We start from the raw sequence: 24,304 nt of genomic DNA, 5'->3' as shown, positions 1-24,304 counted from the left end.
TTTATTTGGTAGGCAGTTCATGTGATAAAGTAAAAAGATTATAAATAAAGGAAAAGAGATTAGCTAATAACTTCACATTTTAAAAATTACTAACTGGGCTCAAATGATACTAAATGCAGAGTTCAATAATTAAAAAAGGTTTAAATCTGTGATCTAAAGGGAGCCTTTAACATGAAATATTTATTGTACTTATACTGGGCAAAACGAAAACTTTACTGGGCTACACTAACTTTAGTTTGCCTTAATTTAAGTAGGGATTATCATTAGCTATATATGTTTTAATTTCAAAGCATCAAATTTTTTTTTTAAAGAACTTTAGTACTTTTTTTATTTTTTATCTTTGTCTGCGTTGGGTCTTCGTTGCTGTGCGCGGGCTTTCTTCTAGTTGTGGTGAGCGGGGGCTACTCTTCGTTGTGGTGCACAGGCCTCTCATTGCGGTGGCTTCTCTTGTTGCACGGCACGGGCTCTAGGCACGCGGGCTTCAGTAGTTGCGGCACGCAGGCCCTAGTATGCGCAGGCTTCAGCAGTTGAGGCGCGCAGGCTCTAGGGCGTGTGGGCTTCAGTAGTTTTGGTGCATGGGCTTAGTTGCTCTGCAGCATGTGGGATCTTCCCGGACCAGGGATGGAACCTGTGTCCCATGCATTGGCAAGCAGATTCTTTACCAGTGTGCCACCAGGGAAGTCCTTAAATTTTTAATCATAAATTTTCTCTGAGAATAAAAAGATTAAATTTTTGAATTAAAAAATCAACTTACTTAACTAAGCAGCCTAAAAGTCAGCCTTCCACACATAATTTAAAGATTTGAATTTTGCTTTTTTTTTATTATGATCCCAGCAAATGTTACACTAGAGAAAATGATTGGGGAAATACAAATAGATTCATTAAGAACACAGGCTGATTATTCGTATCTACTACATTCAGAAGTATGCAAAACAATTTAGTTATATTGCAATGCTGTAACTCCTTTTCCTAACAAAGCATTATTTTATAAAACTGTAGTGTTGTATTGATTCAATTTTAATACAAAATACTTATATACATAATACAATATAAAAGTAAACTGTGGTATAGTGCCTTCACAAAGGGATCTATTAAGGCGCTTTACAAATACACCATTATGTTGATCCAAATTACTTTTTGTTTTAGATTAAAACAAACAGGCTAAATGTTTCACTTTAAATACCAAAGGGATTTTTGTTTATTAAAGAAAAATTTCTAAAGTACCTTAGGTAACAGCAGCAGCAATATCTAAAAATCCTCCCACTGTATTCTCTAATTTCAACATATTATTAAGTCAGAAGAAAACATTTCCACTCACAGTTTTGCACTTTGCAACAGCAGAAGGTAATAACTTTTTAAAAAAGTCAATCTCAAAGTGACTTCTTAGTCATACATTCTATAGTTTCTATTACAAATAAGGTAGAAAAGATACAGCAACAGGGCCTGCCTTAGGACGTCACTGGACAATACATAACTGTATCTACAATTACATAATTATAGAACACATTTCATAAATACCACTGATATGCATAAAAGGGGTGAGTATAAGAAAGACAGCAAGTTTTTTTTTTTAATGAGTGGGAAAATTATTTTAAAAAGAGAACATGATCAATGTTTTCACTCCATTTCAATTGAGAGCATATAGATTTTTGACATCGTTCTCATCTTTTTGGTCAGGAAGCACCAGATTCTATACTGGAAGATCTGGATATAGTTTGGGAATAAGACAGCTAATAAGTATATCCAAACTGCTAAAAATGCAGATACGAAAGGCTTGTACACTGCTTCAGATAAACACAAAAAGCTTATACTGTCAGAGGAAATTTAAAAGAATACAAAATTTGTAGTGTCTGTTACATTTGAGGAATAAGGGCAACACAGATTTTGGGGGGAGGGAGGGGGAGAAGACAGCACCTTAGTTTTCCTACAATGTAAATGTAACAAAGTTGGTTTTATTCTGTATTGCACCATAGTCCAGAAATAAAACAACTAAATGGAAATTGCAATAAATCTGACTGAGAAAGCCTGAAGAACAAGGGGGATAACTTAAAAATTTGAGTACTGAGCTAGAAAGTTCTTGAACTAATTTGTTTTGCATAGAATTTTACAGGACTAATCAAACGTTCCATGAAGTGAAGACTGCCATCTTATATAGTGCATTTTCCTACAATCCTCTGAGTAGAAGTCCTTCAGAAATATTTATTAAGCTTGTAACAAGCCAAACATGTATTTCAGTGCCCTCAAAAGGGTGTGTTTAAAATGTCTTGGTGCTGTACCAGCAAGAGAGGCAGTCCTAAGGATATCTTATCACATGGTACAGACCTTTCACACCATAAATTATCAGTGTTTATACAAGATGTGCTAATCTGAGTACTAATTAGTAAACTTACAGCAAAGTTCCTAGTTTAATATATCAGTGTTCTTGCAGGACAGAGGTCCCTAACGAAGAGTTTGTGACAGGTTTCAACACATCCAAAATCGCTAAACTGCATGCAACATTTTGTGCGTATGTGTTGATGTGCATTTTTCTGGGAAGAGAAGCCACAGCTTTCATCAGATTCTTGGAAGGGCCAATGACTCCCAAAGACCTACCATTACATAGTGGCTAATGCACTGGTTTACAAGCTGAGAAGACCAACTATAGAAAGGCCACCTATAGAAAGGAGGGAAGTGTGAGCTAATAAATCTTTTTTGCTCTCCCCAATTCAACCAGAACAGCTTTGCCTTTAATTTTACTTGCATACATGATTCCATTAGCTTTTATTTGAAGAAAGCTGTAAGTTTGAAAAATCACTAAAATTATGCTTCTTCTCCACAAATATTGTTTTGATGAAACAATTCCCTATCAGTGGAGCTTCAGGAAATAAAATACAAATTTTACTAATGTGAGAATAGAGCCCTTTCCCCCTTCCTAAAAGTTAAGCTAAATGTATTTTGGTATGAAACCACAAGTTGTCCTTATACCTAAGTATTATATATAACAGTAATGCTGAAAAACATACTGTTTAACCTTAATAAGTTAGGAGGTTTTGAATTTTCCTAAGAACACTATGTATTTTTTCCTAATTACTAATGGCCACCTTAATTAGGAATTAAATAATGTTTTTTTCACCAATTAATCTCTGCCTACAGGTAAAATATTGCCAAATAGCCACATTTTCTTTTGCCAGTAACAATCTGTGTATGCATCTCTGTTCTGAAAGAGGAAAACTATATAACATTACTGATGACATAATCAAAACTGTCACTATATAGAAAAAGTACTATTCTAGTAAGTACTCACAAATAATTTTTAATTAAAGTTTCATATGAAGCTGAAAATGATCTCTCTGCTTAGGATGTGGAACTTTTTTTAAATTTCAAAGTAAAAATATGAAAGATCTTATTAGCTTTTAGTATTGAAAATTTTAATTTATGGCAGCTTTGTTCCCTTTAAAAACTGAAAGCAGCATTAAAAATACCAATATGAAAAGAAAAATGGTAGTGCTTTGCTTCTTTCAAAGCCAGTAATTTGCTGAGATATGTTAGAAAATTAAGTATTCCGCAGATGGGATAAAAAGATAAACTGCACTAGTTTTCATCTGGATAAGCATACTGTTTCAACCTTGTATTTCTTAGTTACAAAATGTGAATTATACAGATTATCATTAGCCTAGGAACACTCACCACCATGATGGCTTCATTTCTATAGCTTATTTTTTTCCAAAAACAAATTATGGGGGAAGGAAAAAAAACACCTCTGTAAATGTGGGGTATATTTCATATTTGGTTAAAGCAAGATAAAACTAAAACTGTCTTTCAAAAAATTTTCAAAAATTCTTGTTTTTTTAAAAATTATTTAGCATATGTACAAATAGATATCAGGCTTCTCCTTTTAAACAAAGCACTATTTTTTATTTTAAGTACTTTAAGTACCAAGAACTGACTATAATATTCAGCTCATAATTTACTTTATAACAATTTTTTTCTAAATTACTGATTAAAAAGGCTGGAATAAATTAACATTTCAAAAGGATTTCCCATAATTTAGGAACATAAAAAATTGTACACAGAGCACACATACATAGCTCTGTTACATTTGCATAATTTTACTCTCAGAGCTTCAAAAACCCCTGCGTTTCAGGCCTTATTGCAAAGCCTCATTACAATTATTTCCTAGTGTGTTAAACATACACTAGGTCACGACTTTTGATCTCTGAGCCTGTGTGCTGATCATCTTCATCTGACTGTTGCTCTGAGCCTTGTGAATTAATATATTCATATTCAATAGGCTTTGGATAATTATATGGGTAGCCATTGTCATCAAAAAACCTCCGAAAGGTAAATTCATAGAAAGCATGTTCAGGGTGCTTTCCATTTTTATACCATCCGTTCAGAGTGTCATTTACATTTTCTTCTTCATTATCATCACTCCGTAACTTATCAGGATCAACAGGATCAAAATTTGATGTATCTGTTGGGTGTGTGATTTTAGGAATGTATGAAGCAGACTGCTGTCTCAGGTCACTGGAAAAATCAATTGTTTTAAAAAACGGATGAGCTTTTATTTCATCAGCACCATTCTTGCCTAAGCGATCTTCTGGTCCTCTGCAGAGTTTAATAATAAGATCAGAGGCTTCAGGACTCAGTTTAGCTTGCGGTGGGATATGAAGAGATGTTTGCCAGTTGATAACCTTTAAAGAAGATTTTTAAAAATTAGAAGGAAAGAAATAAGAAAAACAAAAATTTCCTCCAAGTTTCAAATGAAAAAATCTTACTGGACTATCAGTGTTTTCTTAAAATAAATTGCATTGTAGTTCACCTTCCTTACCTTTTTATTTTACTTCATTTTTTTGGCCATGCCGCACAGTTCGTGGGATCTTAGATTCCCCCATCAGGGATCGAACCCAGGCCCTTGGCAGTGGAAGTGTGAGTCCTAACCACTGGACCGCCAGGGAATTCCCTCACTTTCCTCACCTTTAATAATGAATCGGTGGGAAATAACTTTTCTTTCCATTCCCTCCTCTCTAGACAACTTATACTCATATTACATGACTCACTGTAAGTTTTAGTTCCCCTGTTAAGACCTTCAACCTACGGTAGAAATGACTTTCTACTGTGCCTCTCCAGTTCTATATATTTCCTTGTAGCATAATATCTCTAATACTTTGTGGTATCTATTTATGTCTGTGTCCTACTACAGTATAAAATTTCATAAGGCTATAGACCATGTTTTGTCTTTGCATTTCCCAGTGTTTGGCAAATTGCCTGGCACATAATTGATAGATATTCAATAAACACTTATTGTTTTGAATAAACTGGAATGAGGGAGGGAGAAAGGAAGGGAGGGAGAGAAGGGGTAGGTCTCCATAAATATTTATTAAATAAATGAACTTCATTCTTCCTTATTCATATATGAGCTTATCAGTGCTGTGTAGGGAAGAAAATTAAACCCCCTCTTCAATAACCAAAGTAAAAACTCAACGGACCCTTTAGGCCTTGGCGCGTAACTCGGCTCAGTCCAGTTCAAGATGCTGATAAACAGGGCTAGTGCTTGAAAGCTTTATGAGGAGATAACATGTATTTGAACATGTTATGATTGATATATACAGAGTAGAGGTTTTTGCTTACTGTCCCTTTCATGGTGGTAGCAGGGGAGAACTTCTGAAAAGGTGCCAAATATCTGCAAGAACATGTATCTGCCCCATAGAGAATTTCTGTAGAATTCAATTCCATTTAAACTATTTAAAATCATTTTTCTGCCAACCAGCCCCAGCCTGAAGCCCAACATAGTAACTAGACTAGCTATCCTAGCAATACAACTATCTTAAGACAACTTTGTCAGCTGCTTTAATTTACAAAGGTTAGTTCTAAATCCCATTCTTTTGACTATTCTAAACATTGTATGTTTCAAAGTATCCTTTTAAAAACTTGGTTTTTTGTGCTTACATTTTTTTCTATAATAGATCATTTTGATGATTAAATTTGACCCCTTTGACAGAAAATGGATCAGTGGATTCCTAAGGATCAGGGAGGAGTTTGTGCATAGGGTTTCGGGGACGGGGGTGGGGTGGGGGGGCGGGTGTTGAAGAACTGTTCTACACTTTGATTATGGTGGTGATTGCATTTGTCAAATTTCAGAGTGAGTTTTACTGAATGTAAATTCAACGTGAATAAACATGACTTTAAAAACTTAAAAAAAACAAAAAACAAAAACTCAATGGATGGGCTCAACAGCAGAATGGAGATGTCAGAGGAAAGAATCAGTGAACTTAAAGAAAACTCGATAGAAATGATACAATCTGAACAACAGAGAGAAAAAAGTTTGAAAATATGAGAACCTCAGTAACCTGCGGGACTATACCAAAAGGTCTAATGTTGGTGTCAGAGTTCCAAAAGGAAAAAATATGTGGTACAGAAAAAATATTTGAAGAAATGATGGCTGAAAATTCTCCAAATCTGATAAAAGACAAACCTGTAAATTAAAGATGCTGTTTGGTGTCAAGAGACACCAAACAGGACAAGCCCTAAGAAATCCATGCCCAGACAAATCTTAATTACAACACTGAGAGCTAAAGAAAATTTCTTATAAGTATCCAGTGAAAAATGATGCATTACTTGAGGGAACAATGATTTGAATTACTGTAGATTTCTCATCAGAAAACTATGGAGGACAGAAGTGGATACGTTTTAAAGTGCTGCAAGAACTGAAACCCAGACTTCTATTACCAAGTGATAATATCCTAAGGAAGGTGAAATAAAGACATTCTTAGATGAAGGAAAACTAAAATGATCTGCTATAAGCAAACCTGCTCTAAAATATTTGCTAAAGGAAGTTCTTCAGACAGAAGGGATTGATAGAGAAAGAATCATAAAACATCAGGAATGCAGGAAAGCAAGGAAAATGCTAACTATCTGCGTAAATACAAATGACTATTCTCATCTTGAGTTCTTTAAAATAAGTTGATGGTTGAAAACAAAAACTGTAACATTGTTGGATGAGGCTTTTTATTTTTTTTGATGTGGACCATTTTTAAAGTCTTTATTGAATTTGTTACAATATTGCTTCTGTTTCATGTTCTGGTTTTTTTTTTTTTGCCAGGAGGCATGTGGGATCTCAGCTGCCCATGCTTTGGAAGGTGAAGTCTTAACCACTGGACCACCAGGGAACTCCTGGATGAGGTTTTAAATGTATGTAGACGTGATGTATAAAAAACTAAGACACGGGGCTTCCCTGGTGGCGCAGTGGTTGGGAGTCCACCTGTCAATGCAGGGGACTCGGGTTCGAGCCCTGGTCCGGGAGGATCCCATATGCCGTGGAGCAGCTAGGCCCATGCGCCACGGCTACTGGGCCTGTGCTCTGGAGCCCGTGAGCCACGACTACTGAAGCCTGCGTGCCTGGAGCCCATGCTCCGCAACAGGAGAGGCCACTGCAGTGAGAAGCCCACACACCGCAACAAAGAGTGGCCCCTGCTCTCTGCAACTGGAGAAAGCCCGCGCGCGACAGCGGGGTCCCAGTGCAGCCAAAAATAAATAAATAAAAAACAAACAAAAAAACCCTAAGACACAAAGGGTAGAGAATGAAGGGACCTATATGGTAGTAAGGTTCTACACTGAACTTTTAGTGGCAAGATACTGATTCTAAGTAGACAATGAAAATTTAGTATGTATCTTGTAATCACTAGAGCAACCTCTAACAGAACTATATAAAGAGATAATAGTCAAAAACACAGTAGAAAAAAAAAAAACACAGTAGAGTGAGATCTCATGGAAAATGGCAAATAGGAAGCCTCAGTGGTCAGTCCCTCCACAAAAACAATCATTAAACTGAGAAAAAAAAATTCAACTCTTATCATAATCAACCATTTTGGTACTGTGGAATCTGACTTGACCCTAAGAGCAACGAGGGGAGTGCTTCATGAAGGGAAAAGCTGCTAAAACTTGGTAAGATAGCAGTCTGCATGAACCAACTACCATTCACCATTGCTCAGCCCCACCGTGGTTATGGAGAGGGCAGCCCATTTTCCTGGTATGGTGCCAAGGTAGGCAGTAAGGACCCTGCCTTCCAAAAATTTGAGGCTGTGCATTTTGGTTGGTCTTGGTGATTCCCTGAGGGACCAGTCCAGAGGCCTGCCTTTCTTTTGACCCTCTCAGGAATACTTAAAGAGAGAGACATGCTTTCCTTTTCTGATACAGGCATTTAAGGAAACCTCTATCAAGTCACTGGATTAGGCTGTTTTTCTTTAACTTTTGATTCTTAAATAGTCTAGAGATAAGCATGCTGTTGGGTATGTGACCTGCAAGTATTTTCTCCCAAACTGTAGCTTGTCTTTTCATTGTTTGACCATGTCTTTGGCAGACTGAAAGTTTTTAATTTTTGGTGAAGTCCAAATTCTCAACCTTTTCTTTAATGAACCATGATTCTGATGTCATTTCTAAGAACTCTTCACCTAAGCCTAGGCCATAGAGATTTTCTCCTACATTTTCTTTTAAAAGTATAGCCTTTATGGGGCTTCCCTGGTGGCGCAGTGGTTGAGAGTCCACCTGCCAATGCAGGGGACACGGGTTCGTGCCCCGGTCTGGGAAGATCCCACATGCTGCGGAGCGGCTGGGCCCGTGAGCCATGGCCGCTGAGCCTGCGCATCCGGAGCCTGTGCTCCGCAACGGGAGAGGGCACAACAGTGAGAGGCCCGCGTACTGCAAAAAAAAAAAAGTATAGCCTTTATATTTTATCTAGATCTATGACTCATTTTGAGGTAATCTTTGTGTAAGGTGTGAGGTTTATGTTGAGTCAGTATTTTTTGTATATGGCTGACCAATCTTTCCATCACCATTTGTTGAAGTACTATCCTTTCTCCATTTGTACCTTTGTCAAAGAACAAATGGCCATATTTGTGTGGTCCTATTTCCCTATTCACTATCCTGTTCCATTATCTGTGTGTGTATCCTCTTGCCAATATCACACTGTCTGGACTACTGTAACTTCATAGTAAGACTTAAAATCAAGTAGTTGATTCCTCAAACTTTGTCCTTCTTTTAAAAAACTGTTTTTGTGGGACTTCCCTGGTGGCGCAGTAGTTAAGAATCCGCCTGCCAACGCAGGGGACACGGGAAGATCCCAAATGCCGCGGAGCAACTAAGCCCTGTGCGCCACAACTACTGAGCCTGCGCTCTAGAACCCACGAGCCACAACTACTGAAGCCCGCGCGCCTAGAGCCTGTGCTCCGCAACAAGAGAAGCCACCACAATGAGAAGCCCACGCACTGCAACAAAGACCCAACACGGCCAAAAATAAATAAATAAAAAATAAATTAAAAAAAAACCCGTTTTGTTATCAGTTTCTTTGTCTACCCATATCAATTTTAGAATTGGCGCACCTATACCTACAAAAATTCCTGCTGGGAATTTTTATTGGATTTGAGTGAAATCTGTAGATTAGTTTTGGGGGAACTGATAGCTTTACTATGTTGAGTCTTCCAATCCATCAACACAGTATGATTCTCCATTTATTAAGATCTTGTTTTTTTCCATCAGAGTCTGTAACTTTTAGCATTCAGATCTTGTTCATGTTCTATTAGATTTATACCTAATAGAATTATAGGTATAATATGACCCAATATTATACCTAAGTATTTCATTTTGGGGAAGCTACTGTAAATGGTATTGTTTTAAAATTTCATTTTCCATTTGTTCATTACTTGACTATAGAAATACAATTGATTTTTACGTAGTACCCTTATATTCTACAACCTGGCTAAACTCACTTATTAGTTTTTTGGAGTTTTGCACAGATTCCCTGGGATTTTCAGTATAGAAAATTATGTCATCTGTGAATAAAGCAAGTTTTTATTTTTTTCTAATCTTTATGCCTTTTATTTTTTTTGTTGCTGTATTACACTGGCTAAGACTTCCAGAACTTTGTTGAGTAAGACTCATTAGAATAGACATCCTTGCCTTGTTCTTGAAATTAGGGAGAAAGCATTCAATTTTTTACACGCACAGCACCCACACAAATATACATGTATTTATACATATGCATATACTTACATATATACATATATATTAAAATGAAGGGGAAATAAAGACACTTTCAAACAAACCTGACACAAACCTGAAAGAATGCATTACCAGTAGACCTGTAATAAAAGAAATTCTAAAAGAAGTTTTAAATATAATGTATTAAATGCAATGTCAGAAGTTGTAACTTGAGGAGAGCATCATAGAAAATATGATATCTTAAGACATTCTCAGAGAATGATTAAAATGACCAGGAGTGAACCAGAAAGGGGGAAGGTTGTGAAACATGGGAGAGAAAGAAGGACATTCCAGACAGAGGGAATGGTACGAACAAAGGAACTGAGGACAAATTTGGACTTTAACCCACAGACAAGGCCACTAAAGGGTTTTTTAATGGGACAATTTATGGTCAAAATTGTGAGCAACTTTTCATTTAAGTGCCAGGGAGATACAGACATTTGTTAGTAGTTTGAGGCTAGAATGTGCATGAAAGGAAACAAAGCCAGCAGCCAGTAGTAAGAGTAAACTGGAATACATCTTCAAAAGGTACTAAAAACTTCTATGAGAATGAAATATGAATGTAGTGTATGAATGAGGAACAGTGATATGATGGAGATAAGCGTTCACTCATGGAATTTTAGTGGGTTCCTGTATCCTTACAAGTTCTTTCTTTAATTCTAGATTAAGATGCTCAAAGTAAAGGACTGATAAAGGTGTATGGTATTGGGACTTCATAACAATTCTTTTGGTATAGATTCTACACCTTACCTTCACTTGTGTTTCAAATGGTGTTTGTGCCAAGAAAGGAGGTTGTCCCACCAACATTTCAAAAAGAATGACACCAACACTCCACCAGTCACATAACTGTGTATAGCCTAAAATAAGATACCAAAGTTATGGTTATTCATAAGCACTTTTTAAAAAGTGCTCAGAATTAATACAATCAAAATTAATATTAAATCAACAATTTATACTGTAAAATTAATACTTTTATTATAAGCCTGAAACGAGCCATATTCTAATGTAAGTTTCAGCTGGTCTAAAGGCATACTGAGATTATTTATGAAACAAACGTTTTACCTGTTCGTAACAACACTTCAGGCGCAATATAATTGGGAGTCCCAACCAAAGAATGTGCAAGACATCGCTGGTGCTGGCGTGCAGCTCTCCGCTCTAGTGGCTTCAGTCTATCTCCACATCGACAGTTAGAGGGGTCACCCCATTCATTACTGAAATCCATACTATCTTGCCGTGGATGGTCACCTGTATAGTAAAAAAATAAATAAAAGCAACAAGAGTAAACCTAGTCTGTTTAACCTTTTGACGTCATAGTTCAGAGTTAACAACGCTTCCCCTTGTTGACAAACTGAGACACAATGTATGGCAAATCACTGATGGTGTTTATTAATAATTAGAGCCTGCACTCTTGAAATATCAATAGGATAAGTTTTACACTAAGAAAAATAAGCCTAAGATGCAGTAATTTACTCAATATTAAGTGATGACAGTAAAAATCATTTGAGTAGGTAGGATTGAGAATTTGGTACTCAGACTGCTCTGCAATATTACTCTGGACAAAGTTTCAAACAAATTAGATTTGTGTTTCATTCATTCAGCAAATGACAACGATAATAATAAAGACACTATTCTCCTCTCAGGCAGCTTCTCGGTAGGGGAGAAATACAACAAACAAATACATATATAAGAAACATAGTGATGCATTCCATACAGAGAATCAACATGGGGTGGTGATATGGCAAATGTTCTAGGGTGTCTTGGGAAGACCAACTGAGGTGACATTTGTAAAAAAATAAGAGGAACTCAACCATCTGAAAACCAGAGCAAGGCGCCCACACAATCCCAACAGCACCAGAGAGAGGAGCAGTGTGGTTCGTAAGGGGAGAACGGTAGGAAATAGAGCAGGAGCCAGTGCACAAGGGTGTGCGAGCGAAAGAAATGGTCTGCTTTTTCCTCGAAGTGCAGCAGGAAGATACTGGAGAGTGTGAAGCAAGAGAATGAAAAGGTCTGATAAATGTTTAAAAAAGAAAACTTTAACTGCTGTACAGAGAATAGATTATAGGGGGAACAAGGGTGAAAAAGAGATCAGGTAAGAGGCTATTACAGTGAAGTTTGGACTGTGATGGTAACAGTGCACATGGAGAAAAGTGAACAGATTGAAGATATATTTAGAGGTGGAGTAAGCAGGACTTACTGAGGGATCAGATGTGGAGGGTATGGAGAAAGAATCAAGGACGGGTGGTGGTAGTACAATTTACTAAAAGGGAGGGGGAACAAATATGGAGGGGGAGAAAGTAAGAGTTGTTGATTGGCAATGTTAAGTTTGAAAGATCTATTAGGAATCCTTGTGAAAGGGAGAGGCTGTTTCTGAAGAGAGATTTGGAAGTCATTGATGTAGAGCTAGTAATTAAAGCCATGACTGGATGAAACCATCTAGGAAAAAAAATATTTGAAATTAACCTAACTGTAATAATCATCTAGGATGTTTGATTAAAATACAATTTCTACCCTCAGTGGAGATTTTCAATCAGAAGACTGGAATAGAGCCTAAGAATCATATTTGTAAGATGAACCCCAAGTAATTCAGGTGAATCTGGGGAGACATTAAATTATGTTAAGCTGAATATTAAAGTAGGTTCAGGATCTACTCCTAGTAGTATCTCAGTTTTATCCATTTAATGTCAATCTACTTGTGTTCACAAGAAGCACTGGAGGCCACTTATACTTACCTCAGAGGATTGCTGTAAGCATTAAATCAGAAAATATGTAAAGCACCTAGTCATATTGAGTATCCAACAAATGTTAGGTTGACTTATACTTCCATTAGTGCTTGGAGGGATTTTGGTGAGGCAGTGTGGTATAGAAGAAATAACAGGGGCCCTGTAGGCAGACAAACCTCAGTTCAAAGCCTAGCCCTTACACTTATCTTCTGTCTGACCACGAGCAAGTTTCTTATTCTAACTTAGCCTCGGTTTCTTCACTCTGCCTCACAATGACGTTGTGAAGATTAAACAGAATCATGTACATAAAGTGTTTAAGGTTAAACAAGCTGTATAACAGTCATACAACAGAAGCCTAAACAGTCGTGAAAATAAATGTTATATGCAGGAACACAGATGAACCTCAAACAAATAAAGGAAGTCAACACCGAAGACTACATATAGAATGATTACATTTAAATAAAGGTTCAAGAGAAGGCAAAATGAAATAATAAATTATTTAGGGATATATACATATGTGGTAAGAGTGTAGAGAAAAGTAAAGAACTGATTATGGCGTTCTGAAATACTCCTATGGAAGAAAGAAAAGGAGGTGATTGTTTAGGGTCTTCAAAAGTACTAATAATCTAGTTCTTAAGCTGAATGGTGGGTATGGGGCTTCATTTAAAAATTATTTTCAAATTGTTATTTGTCTGACATATTTCAAATTAATAAAATGTAAAGAGATTAACTCAAAAATGTTAATGATATTTAGAAATAATTAATTCTAGCACACTCTTTCATTTTATAAATCTAAGTGTCTAAAGGATTCACCCACATTTATCCAGTGGAGTCAAGACCTGACCCAGGACTTCTGGCTCCCATCCAGGGATAATACCATCTTATATTTTATTGCATTATAAATCATATGCAAATGTCCAAACAAATTTTATGATTTTACTCACCACTCTGATAGTACTTAGAATCATGCGTCCATCTGAAGCCAGTGCAGAGGCCGAAGTCAGTCAATTTAATATGACCATCACGATCAATCAAAATGTTATCAGGTTTAATATCTCTATGAATAAAACCCATTTTATGAACACTTTCAACCGCACAGGTAAGTTCCGCTATGTAGAATCGTGCCAGATTTTCTGGAAAGATGCCCATTCTAATTAATAGGCTCATCATATCACCCCCAGGAATATAGTCCATTACAAAGTATAAATTGTCCTTGTCTTGGAATGAATAATAAAGACGAACTACCCATTCGTTGTCAGCTTCGGCCAGGATATCTCTCTCAGCTTTAACGTGAGCAACTTGATTTCGAAGTAGAACATCTTTCTTTCGAAGAGTTTTTGTTGCATATAAAGCCTTAGTATCTACTTTTCTTGCTAGACAGACTTCACCAAATGCTCCTATTCCTAATGTCTTTATCTTCACAAACATAGACTTGTCCATTTTAGCCCTCTTAAGACGGATGTAATTAGACTCTTTTTGGCAAAGCATCTTTCTCATTTGATCTTGGGCATCTTGAGATAATCCAACCTAGGCAAATAAACTAAATATTAAATGAGGAATTATCTTCTATACTGAATATTAAGAAATCGCTTGGAAAAAATTCAGGCATATATTTAAAGGTTAAATGCATAATAATTTTTAATAAAGCATGTTAGAAATCTAGAATATACTTCAGAGAAAATTAATTATCAAAAGTGCAGCATAAGAAATAGTTAACAGGATACACAAGGTGAGTGTATATGCAAAGTCTGCTGTAGAGAGCAAGGAGAAGATGATATCAATGTTCAGCTTTCTACTCTTCTCTAATGCACTCAAAAAACACGTTCCCAGTGTGCAATAGCCAAACATGTTAACATGCACCCTCATCTATCTCTCCATGCATATTCATCCCAAACTACGTAATTAGATTGCTTTCATTATATGCATCTCTTTGTGGAATGCCTATGCCTCAAATAGTCTTCTTTTCATTTTATCCTTCATGAAAAGAAATTCTTCCACTTCAGGTTCATTTATTCTAAAAAACTGATGTATTGAGAACAAAAAAATGTCTTTCCTAACCTAACCACTCATTAACAGTCAGTCTTTCCTTTTATCTTTCTCAGGGCATTAGAGTAAGGGTAGGACTCACAGCCGCCACTAATGCAAAATGCAAAGGGTATGTCCTACCTTATTTAAAAGGGACAACTTTTTTGATTACAAGGTATCTTTTAGATATTTTGGAATGTTTCAAAGAATAGTCAGTGTGACTTATGAAGATACCAAAAAAACAGATAAAACAAAAACCAACGTCTAAGTAGACATGGAATACCTGGATTCAGAAGGAATGAATAGCTCATTTTTGACTAGTTAATGAAGAATTAACTTAAGAATTTAAATAGAGGGCTTATCTGGTGGCGCAGTGGTTGAGAGTCCGCCTGCCAATGCAGGGGATCTCGGTTCGTGCCCTGGTCTGGGAGGGTCCCACGTGCCACAGGGTGGCTGGGCCCGTGAGCTATGGCCGCTGGGCCGGCGTGTCCGGACCCTGTGCTCCGCAACGGGAGAGGCCACAGCGGTGGGAGGCCCGCGTACCGCAAAAAAAAAAATAAAAAAGAATTTAAATAGAAAAGGAATTTGATTTGAAAAGTAGAGTATAATTCTAGAAATGCAAGACTAATTAAAATATAGCAACCTCATGCTTCTGTTAGGATGCGCGTTTGCATGCAAAATCTTTTAAGGGTGGCATGCCAGACTTAGTACAGAACTATTTCTCTAAAAATCTTACTTGCCTACACAGTAATGGAGGCTACAGAAGTCAGCAAAGCTTCCAACACCATAAAAGTTTAAATCAGCTATTAGTGAAAGTGAAGAGGAAAAAGGAAAAATAAACTAAGAAAATACATACAGACAGACTTTAGTAAGAAATCCTAAGAGCTAAATATGGATAAGTCATACAGGTTATCATGGTATTTCTCACCTCACAAAATTCAATTTATAGCAGGAGTAACTATACTGTGAAATCAGATTTAGAAAAATCATTTTAAAAGAATGGCTCTCTCAAGTTTCATAAGGAAGTTTAACATAAATTTAAGCCTCTTGGCTTTTGAGCACTAGATGTAAGATTAGGAGCCAAACCTTTGAACTGTAAATACAGGATAAAAATAATAATGAGAGTACCACCGTAATATCTAGTGAAGAGATCTACATGGAATCAACAACAGATATTAATCTAAAGTGTTTAATTATTCTGATCTCCTTTTTAGTAGTCTGATTTAATTATTTCAACATATTTTTCTAGTACATTATAAAAATAAAATCAGAAGGGGAAATAACTGAAAGGAGATGTGTCTGACACTTTCTAATAAGACCAATCTGATGAATAAGCCCCCAAGCCCAAAAACTACTGTAAATAAAAATAAATGTTTCATAAGTTTATCAAGAGATGGGACCCAGATATTTCTAGTTTATTTTAAAATGTAAGATAATGTGTAAACTCTAGAAAAAAACCCTTGCTCCAATTTCCATTAAAGGGATTATGCATACCTAAACTACACACTGTAAACTGTACTTTTCTTAATTTATTACAACTTTATTATAAAAAATTCTGAGTAAATCATGAAATGCTAAAATAAAATGGTATAATCAAAAATACTTAATGTTTACTGACTTTTAAATAATTGATAATATATTTAGGACAAAAAGAAAGAAAAATACTGGACCACAGTATTTTAAAATAAATAAGCAAATACATAATCAAGTATAAAAATGGACATTTTAAAAGATTTTATACTCAGCCGTAAAAAAAGAATGAAATAATGCCATTTGCAGCAACATGGATGGACCTAGAGATTGTCACACTGAGTGAAGTCAGAGAGAGAAAGACAAATATCATATGATATCGCTTATATGTGGAATCTAAAAAAAAATGGTACAAATGGACTTATTTACAAAACAGAAATAGAGTCACAGATGTAGAAAACAAACTGATGGTTACCAGGGGGGTAAGGAGGGGGGAGGGATAAATTAGGAGATTGGCATTGACATATACACACTACTATATATTAAATAGATAACTAATAAGGACCTACTGTATAGCACAAAACTCTACTCAATATTCTGTAATGGCCTATATGGGAAAAGAATCTAAAAAAGAGTGGATATATGTATATGTATAACTGAATCACTTTGCTGTACACCTGAAACTAACACAACATTGTAAATCAACTATACTCCAATAAAAATAAAAAATTTTTAAAAAGAGGTTTTACCCGCATCATTTCGTTCTCTAATTGTTTTTTACGATGTAGACGCTGCTGATGAGATTTGAGTACATTTTCTACATGTTGCTCCATAAAGAATTTAAATGCCTGAGGAGAATAACTTTGGATACGAGATTCCCTTCGCTCTTCATCTTTCTTGTTTTTCCTAACGGTGATAGGTGAAGTGGTAATCTGTTTCTTTTCTTTATCTCCATTATCAACATTTTCATAACTTTTCTCACTCTCATCTTCCTTGGGCAAGCTCGGCTGTTCCTCTTTGCTAGATTTATTGACTGATTCATATGGAGGAACAGATGGGTTTTGGTGTAGCAGATGTTTGGGGTAAGGTGGTGGTGGACCTTGATAGTTTGGAGCTTCAGCAACAGGCGGCATAACGGTCATATTTGAAGTGGTACCCTCAGAAAAAGGACCAGGTTGAACAGTTTGAATTGGCTGTGGTATCCAAGAAGGGTGTGTAGGTGCTAAAGCAGTCTGCAGCTCTGGTTTCAATACACGTATACTTTTCACAGGCTGTTGAATGGGAGCTGGTGTAATAGCAGTGACTGTTGTAGCCGAAGGCTGAGAATTAGCAGAATGACTTGTTCTATTTCCTAATGGGTTATTAAAAGAATTTGACCTCACTGGTATGTTAGGTTGCCATGTAGGGATTTCATGTCCACTGCTCGGGGATGACTGGGCAGGAGCAGAAGATGACTGAGGCCAAGTTGTTTGCAGTCCAGGTACATTAATGTTATAAAGTTCCATGTTATGACTATTTCTGTTTGGCACCATCATAGACTGAGGAATATTCCCATTTGTGTATGATGAAGGAGCAGCAGATCCTCCTGTCTGTAAAGCAGAAGGGCTTTGTCCATTAGCTGGGGTCAGAGGGTATGGAGGCGGTGGCTGCCGATTCACAGCGCCAGCAGGGACAACATTTTGGTGTATCATAAAATCAGTCTGGCCACTACCATTCTGAATTCCAGGTCTCCCTGGTGGAAAGTTAAATTTGTTAGCACTCTGCATGATGATTGGTTGCCTGCCAACAGGAACAGAATTAATGCCTCTCTGTCCCTGATTAGGAGGATTCATTGGGGACGTGTTAAGAGGTGGTGGAGGATAGCCCTCCTGCCAGGCTCCAGGTGGAACAGGAGAGATGCGGGAGATTACATATTCCATGTTCCCAGAATAGCGCTTTGTTTGAGTGTTTGGTTCCCATGATGGGGGAGGTGGAGTTGTACCTCTTGGCGGGGGAGTCTGGCCTCTTGGAGGTGGTGGAGGAGTGACACTCCTGACTTGAGGAGGTGGGGGGGGGTTCACTCTCTGTCCGTTGCTAGGGTGAGCTTGAGTAAATGCTGTTATACCAGATCCTGACAAAGGTCTTCCTACATCTGTCTGTGAGTTGGGACTTTCAGAACGATAGGCCACACTTTCTCCTAGTGGTGGGCCATGTCTCTGAGGAACTAAGGATTCTTTAGAACCTTTCCAGCTTTGTTTGCGGTTAACTGATTGTTGCACACTCCCTATGGGAATAAAACAAAAACAAACAAAAAAAAAACATGTTTTTTTAACCTCTTACTTTCGAAAAATTTAGCTTGGAATTCTAACACTACTAAATGATAATTCTCTTTCAAGAATCACAAAAATCAAATTTGAGTATGTGCTTTTATTTTACCTTTTAAAATTTTATTTATTTTTGACTGGGTAACACATTCTCATAGCTCAAAATTCAAGCAGTACAAAAGGACACCCACCCCGTCCCTTGGGCAACCAATGTCACTGAAGGTAACTAATGTCATCAGTAAGATATTTTAGGAATACACAAGTAAACAGTACTAGAAAAGGGAAAGGGAACCCTCCTATGCTGTTGGTGGGAATGTAAATTGGTGCAGCCACTGTGGAGAACAGTATGGAGGTTCATCAAAAAAACTAAAAATAGAGTTGCCATATGATCCAGCAATCCCACTCCTGGGCATATATCTAGACAAAACTATAATTTGAAAAGATACATGCACACCTATGTTCATAGCAGCACTATTTACAATAGCCAAGACATGGAAACAACCTAAATGTCCACTGATAGATGAATGGATAAAGAAGATGTGGTATATATATATATTATATATATATATATATATATAAAAATATATAAAATACACACACACACACACACACAATGGAATATTACTCAGCCATAAAGAAGAATGAAATAATGCCATTTGTAGCTACATGGATGCAACCAGAGATTATCATACTAAGTGAAGTAAGTCAGAAAAAGAAAGATAAATACCATATGATATCACTTATATGTGGAACCTAAAATATGACACATATGAACTTACCTAAAAAACAGAAACAGACTCAGACATAAAGAACAGATTTGTGGTTGCCAAGGGTGGGTGGGTGGGTGGGTGGAGGCGGGGAAGGGTTGGATTGGGAGGTTGGGATGAGCAGATGCAAACTATTATATACAGAATGGATAAAAAACAAGGTCCTACTGTAGAGCACAGGGAACTTATATTCAATATCCTGTAATAAACCATGGAAAAGAATATGTATATGCATAACTGTATCACTTTGTTGTACATCAGAAACTAACACTGTAGATCAACTACACTTAAATTAAAAAAAAGTATACCTCCTATATATACTATTGTGCCTGGGTCTTTTCATTAAAAAAACTGAAGATTCTGTAGTAGTACATAAAGTGTTTCTTTACCTTTAAAAAATGTTATTACAGTTTTTCACTATATGGATGTACCCAAATTTCCTTAATCAGTTTCCCTACTGATGGCTGTTAAGGTTGTTTCCAGTCTTTTGTTTTACCCCTCCCCCACAAAAAGCAATGAAGAATTTTGTACAGATACCATTTCATATATATGTTAAGTAGACAAATTATTAGAAATGGCATTATTGAGCCAAAGGATGTGTCCATTTGTAATTTTCATAGATATAACACTAATTTTAAATACATTTCAGTATGGCTTTTAAAACAAAAAAAGGCAGTAGGGGATAATTAGCTGAACACTAAATAAGGTAGAGATTTACAAAGTCTCTATTTAATGGAATTTCCAAATAAATTAAACAGGCAAGAAAACATACCAAAAAAAACCGAAGTATTTAAAATAATCTGGTCACTAAGAAAAGTATAATACATTTAAAAAATATATATAATACATTCATATAAGATATGATACATATAAATAATACATTCCAGAAGGATTAAACATTTAAATGTTAAAGATGAAACCATACAAGTACTAGGAGAAAACCAGTGAACATTCGATAATATTGGGGTACCTCTTTGTACCTCCTGGGAAGGTCTTCCCAAGTATGACAAAGGTAGAGAACATACAGTAACAGACTGATAGATTTAAATACATAAAACACTTAGCACCATTCAGAACAAAACAAGAAACACCCACAAATCTGAAGGGTCAACATCATCCTGGGAGAAAATACATTTAATAACACATGAAAAAAACCTGGTAAATATTCAGAATGTACAGTTTAACATTCTATTTCATCTAGGCTGGGCAGCATCTTGGGTCTATGACTTCAGGGAAAGTCATCACTCTGGGCAAGCTAGACAAGTCCTCTGACCACAGGCTCGGTGTCACCTTCCTCGGATAGTCAGCTGAGGCCAAATGCACCAACTCACTCTCCCAGCTTTTACCAGGTAAGACGAAATCTCTGCAACCCTCAAGTACACTGCCATCCCTACTGCTCTGCACCTCCCATAAAGTTCTCTGTGTTCTTCCACTTCCTAAACCCTCCCACTGTTGCCCTCTAGACACACTCTGTTCTATAACTAGCAAATGCCCCTCGATCACTAACCTCTGCTCCAAGCTTTCCCCCCACGTCCTTAAAGCTGGTTATCGTCTGCTGACATTACTTTCCTTTCAGTCCTTTGCAATCAAGGTTTTCTTCAAAAATAAACTGGGCTAAAAGGTGGAACTCCACTTCTTTGCTCTCCATTTATGCTTCTAGATCATTGTTATTTCTGCAAACTCTTTTTAAAAAGCCAGTTCTTTGGAAGCTCATGCTATCTGTGGGAGGCCACATTCATTCCTCTACTGGTCACCCAATAAACACCTACTTGCTCGCCCTCATTCACCCATAACTCTGGCAGTCTACCCTAAGCCCTGACAACATTCTATAACTTCAACATCCACATGGATGAACCATCCATCACCCTGGTTCCGGGTTCAATCCCTGGTCAGGGAACTAGGATCCCACAAGCCGCGCGGCGTGGCAAAAAAAAAAAGAAGCGAAAACTGGGAAAGAATTTTGAAGTACCAAGTTAGAATCCTGAACAAGTTCTGCAAAATAATGGGACATCCTCGCTTGGATAACTCAATGAACCTAACTAAACCTTATGTCTAAAACCAGACTTATGATCTTTCTCCACCAAATCCTGTCCTCCCTTAGCGTTCCCTTTCATAATGTGAGGTATCACCATCCATTTTTATACACCAAAAGCCTAAGCGTCATCCCACTCCATTATCACCCACCATATGCAATCTATCGCCATGTCCTTGTCAATTTTACTCCTCCTATCTCTTTATTTCATTCAATTTTCTCCACCACCATCTCCCTAGTCCAAATTACCTTCATTTCCTGTGAATTGTATTTCTTATCAAGTCTATCCAGACACCCTCCTTTGCTCTCTCTAATCCGTTCTCATCCATTGCAGCTATCTTTCTGAAACACAAAGTTAATCATGTCATTACCCTGCTTGAAATGTTTCCATAACTTCCTGCTGCTCTTAGGATAAAATCAATAGACAGTCCTGCATAGTCAGGCCCCTATGCACTTCTCCATTCATATCTTATACTCTTGTTTTCAGCGTTCTAGCCACTTTCATTTCTTCGAATGTGACATCAAAACCTGCCAAACAAGCCATGCATAGGAACACTCCTCCTCATGAAACCCATCCCCATTAACCCTTGTCTTTCTTCAGATATCAGCTCTAGTATCAGTTTCACAGGAAGGTTTTCTCTCATCTCCTTGATCAGGTCAAAAATCCCTCTATTATATAAGTCCATAGTACCACATAACTGTCCCCTCTTCATTCATACTTACATAGTTGTAATTCTACATGTATTTGTGTATTTGAGCTCCCTTACTAGAATCTCAACTCCACGAAAGGGCAAGAACTTTATATCCAATGCCAAGCAAAGGGCCTGAAATAGTGGTTGATCAAGAAAAATTTGCTGAAAGAATGAAAAAATTAGGCCTCTTATAAATCAATTAAAAAAGACAAATACAAGATTAGGAAAGAATTAAAATGTCAATTTAAAAATAATAAACAAATGTTTAAGCTCACCAGTGATCAAAGAAATGTGAATGTAAAATGATAGTATTTTCACAATCATTAAATATACAAAAAGGATAATACCTAGGATTTACAAATATAGGCATTCTCATATTAAACTGACTGGGACAAAACAAGTTGGCAACACCTTTCTGGTCAGCAATACAGGCATACCTCGGACGGAGATGGTTGCGGGTTCGGTGCAGTTAGATGAATATTGCAATAAAGTAAGTCATGTGAACTTTTTGGTTTCTCAGTGCATATAAAAGTTATGTTTACACTTTATATATATAATATATGTATATATGCACATATATATACTACAGTCTAATAAGTGGGCAATAGCATTATATCTAAAAAACAATGTACATATCTTATTAATAAATACTTTATTGCTAAAAAAATGCTAACCATCATCTGAGCCTTCAGCAAGTCATAATCTTTACTGGTGGAAGGTTTGAAATATTTTGATATTTATCAAAATATGACACAGAGACATGAAGTGAGCAAATGCTGTTTGAAAAATGGCACCGACAGGGCTTCCCTGGTGGCGCAGTGGTTGAGAGTCCGCCTGCCGATGCAGGGGACACGGGTTCGTGCCCCAGTCCGGGAAGATCCCACATGCCGCAGAGCGGCTGGGACCGTGAGCCATGGCCGCTGAGCCTGCGCGTCCGGAGCCTGTGCTCCACAGTGGGAGAGGCCACAGCAGTGAGAAGCCCGCATACCGCAAAAAAAAGAAAAAGAAAAATGGCACCGACAGACTTGCTTGATGCAGGATTGCCACAAACCTTCAATTTGTAAGAACTGAAATGTCTGCGAAGTGCAATAAAGTGAAGCACAATAATATGAGGTATGCCTATGAGAAAAACTTTTTGCAAGTCTTTGAAAATTTACTTTTACCAAATCATCAGGAATGTACAAAGATTTAGGTACAAGGGAATTTACTGCAGTGCTGTCTATAATGGCAAAAAAAGAAAAAAAAAGGAAACAAGGCAAATGTCAAAAAATGAGACTGGTTAAATAACGTATGTGATAAGTCTACCTTACTGTAGCTAAGTATTCTGTAGGCCATTTAATAACAAGGAAAGTTATACATGGTACACTAAGTGAATAAAGTAGGTTTTAGTATGACCCCATTTTTTGCTTAAACAATAAGAATCAAAATACACACATATAAACCCACTCCAGTTTTTGACTGAGAAACAAAACATACCAAAATCTTGTGGGTATTAATAGCGTTTTTTTCGCTTACTTACTTTCCAAATATCTATGATGAACATGTTTTACAATAAGATTATATACATAAAAAAGGAATAGTCTGAATTATATTTATGGTTAAAAAGGAAAATATTTCAGTTGCATTATAAGCAATCAAGCAGTTCTCAACCTAGACTGCTAGACTGCAACCAGAGTTACCTATGGAACTTTAGGGCCCCATCTGCAAATTCATTTTGGTGTAACACTATAATGTTATTTTTCTAGCTTGAGGCTTTCACTTACCGTGATGCTTCTAACAATTTCTAAGACAAAACACTTTATATACTTAAATATTTTTAAGTATTATAAAATAAGAGACTAGGAAAAAAAATTTGATTAATCACCTGGCTTTAAGTTGGCATTAATAGGTCTGGCAGCTGCTGCAGCCATCTGTTCCCGTCGAGGATCTTGGTAACTCATTTTACTAATGAATTCAATTGCAGCTTCTATACTTCTGTTATTAGTTTTCTGAAGAGCTTGTATAACCATATCCTGGTATGAAGTTTTAAAAACAGAAATAAAATTTAAATCTTATAATTAATAAGAAGGAAACAAAACTATAACTTCCACTGGAGAAATTCATAATTTTGAAGAACAAGGCCCCAAGCCAAAATTTAATGTCCTGTTTGTAAAACTACTTTGCGGGGAGGGGCAAGATAAGGGTAGGGGATTAAGAGGTACAAACTACTATGTATAAAATAAATAAGCTACAAGGATATACTATACAGCACAGTAAAACTATAAAAATCCATACAATCTCA

The 24,304-nt window shown here is 36.7% G+C and overlaps 1 protein-coding gene across 2 annotated transcripts in view; it reads right to left on the bottom strand.

Annotated features, from left to right (window-relative positions):
• Window positions 1–792: 792 nt before the first annotated feature.
• LATS1 (large tumor suppressor kinase 1) overlaps window positions 793–24,304 on the bottom strand; it is a 41,746-nt gene continuing 18,234 nt past the window's right edge. For both annotated transcript variants that reach the window (XM_067701779.1, XM_067701780.1), the window contains exons 3-8: window positions 23,888–24,035; window positions 16,979–18,492; window positions 13,679–14,261; window positions 11,077–11,259; window positions 10,765–10,871; window positions 793–4,673 (exon numbers count right to left, since the gene is read on the bottom strand). In XM_067701779.1, coding sequence (XP_067557880.1) covers window positions 4,164–4,673; window positions 10,765–10,871; window positions 11,077–11,259; window positions 13,679–14,261; window positions 16,979–18,492; window positions 23,888–24,035 — 3,045 coding nt within the window. In that variant the 3' untranslated portion in view covers window positions 793–4,163. The remainder of the gene's footprint in view (window positions 4,674–10,764; window positions 10,872–11,076; window positions 11,260–13,678; window positions 14,262–16,978; window positions 18,493–23,887; window positions 24,036–24,304) is intronic.

The sequence above is a fragment of the Pseudorca crassidens genome, chromosome 13 (assembly GCF_039906515.1).
Source record: "Pseudorca crassidens isolate mPseCra1 chromosome 13, mPseCra1.hap1, whole genome shotgun sequence".
NCBI classification, from domain to species: Eukaryota; Metazoa; Chordata; class Mammalia; order Artiodactyla; family Delphinidae; genus Pseudorca; species Pseudorca crassidens.
This window is presented reverse-complemented; position numbering and strand designations above follow the sequence as displayed.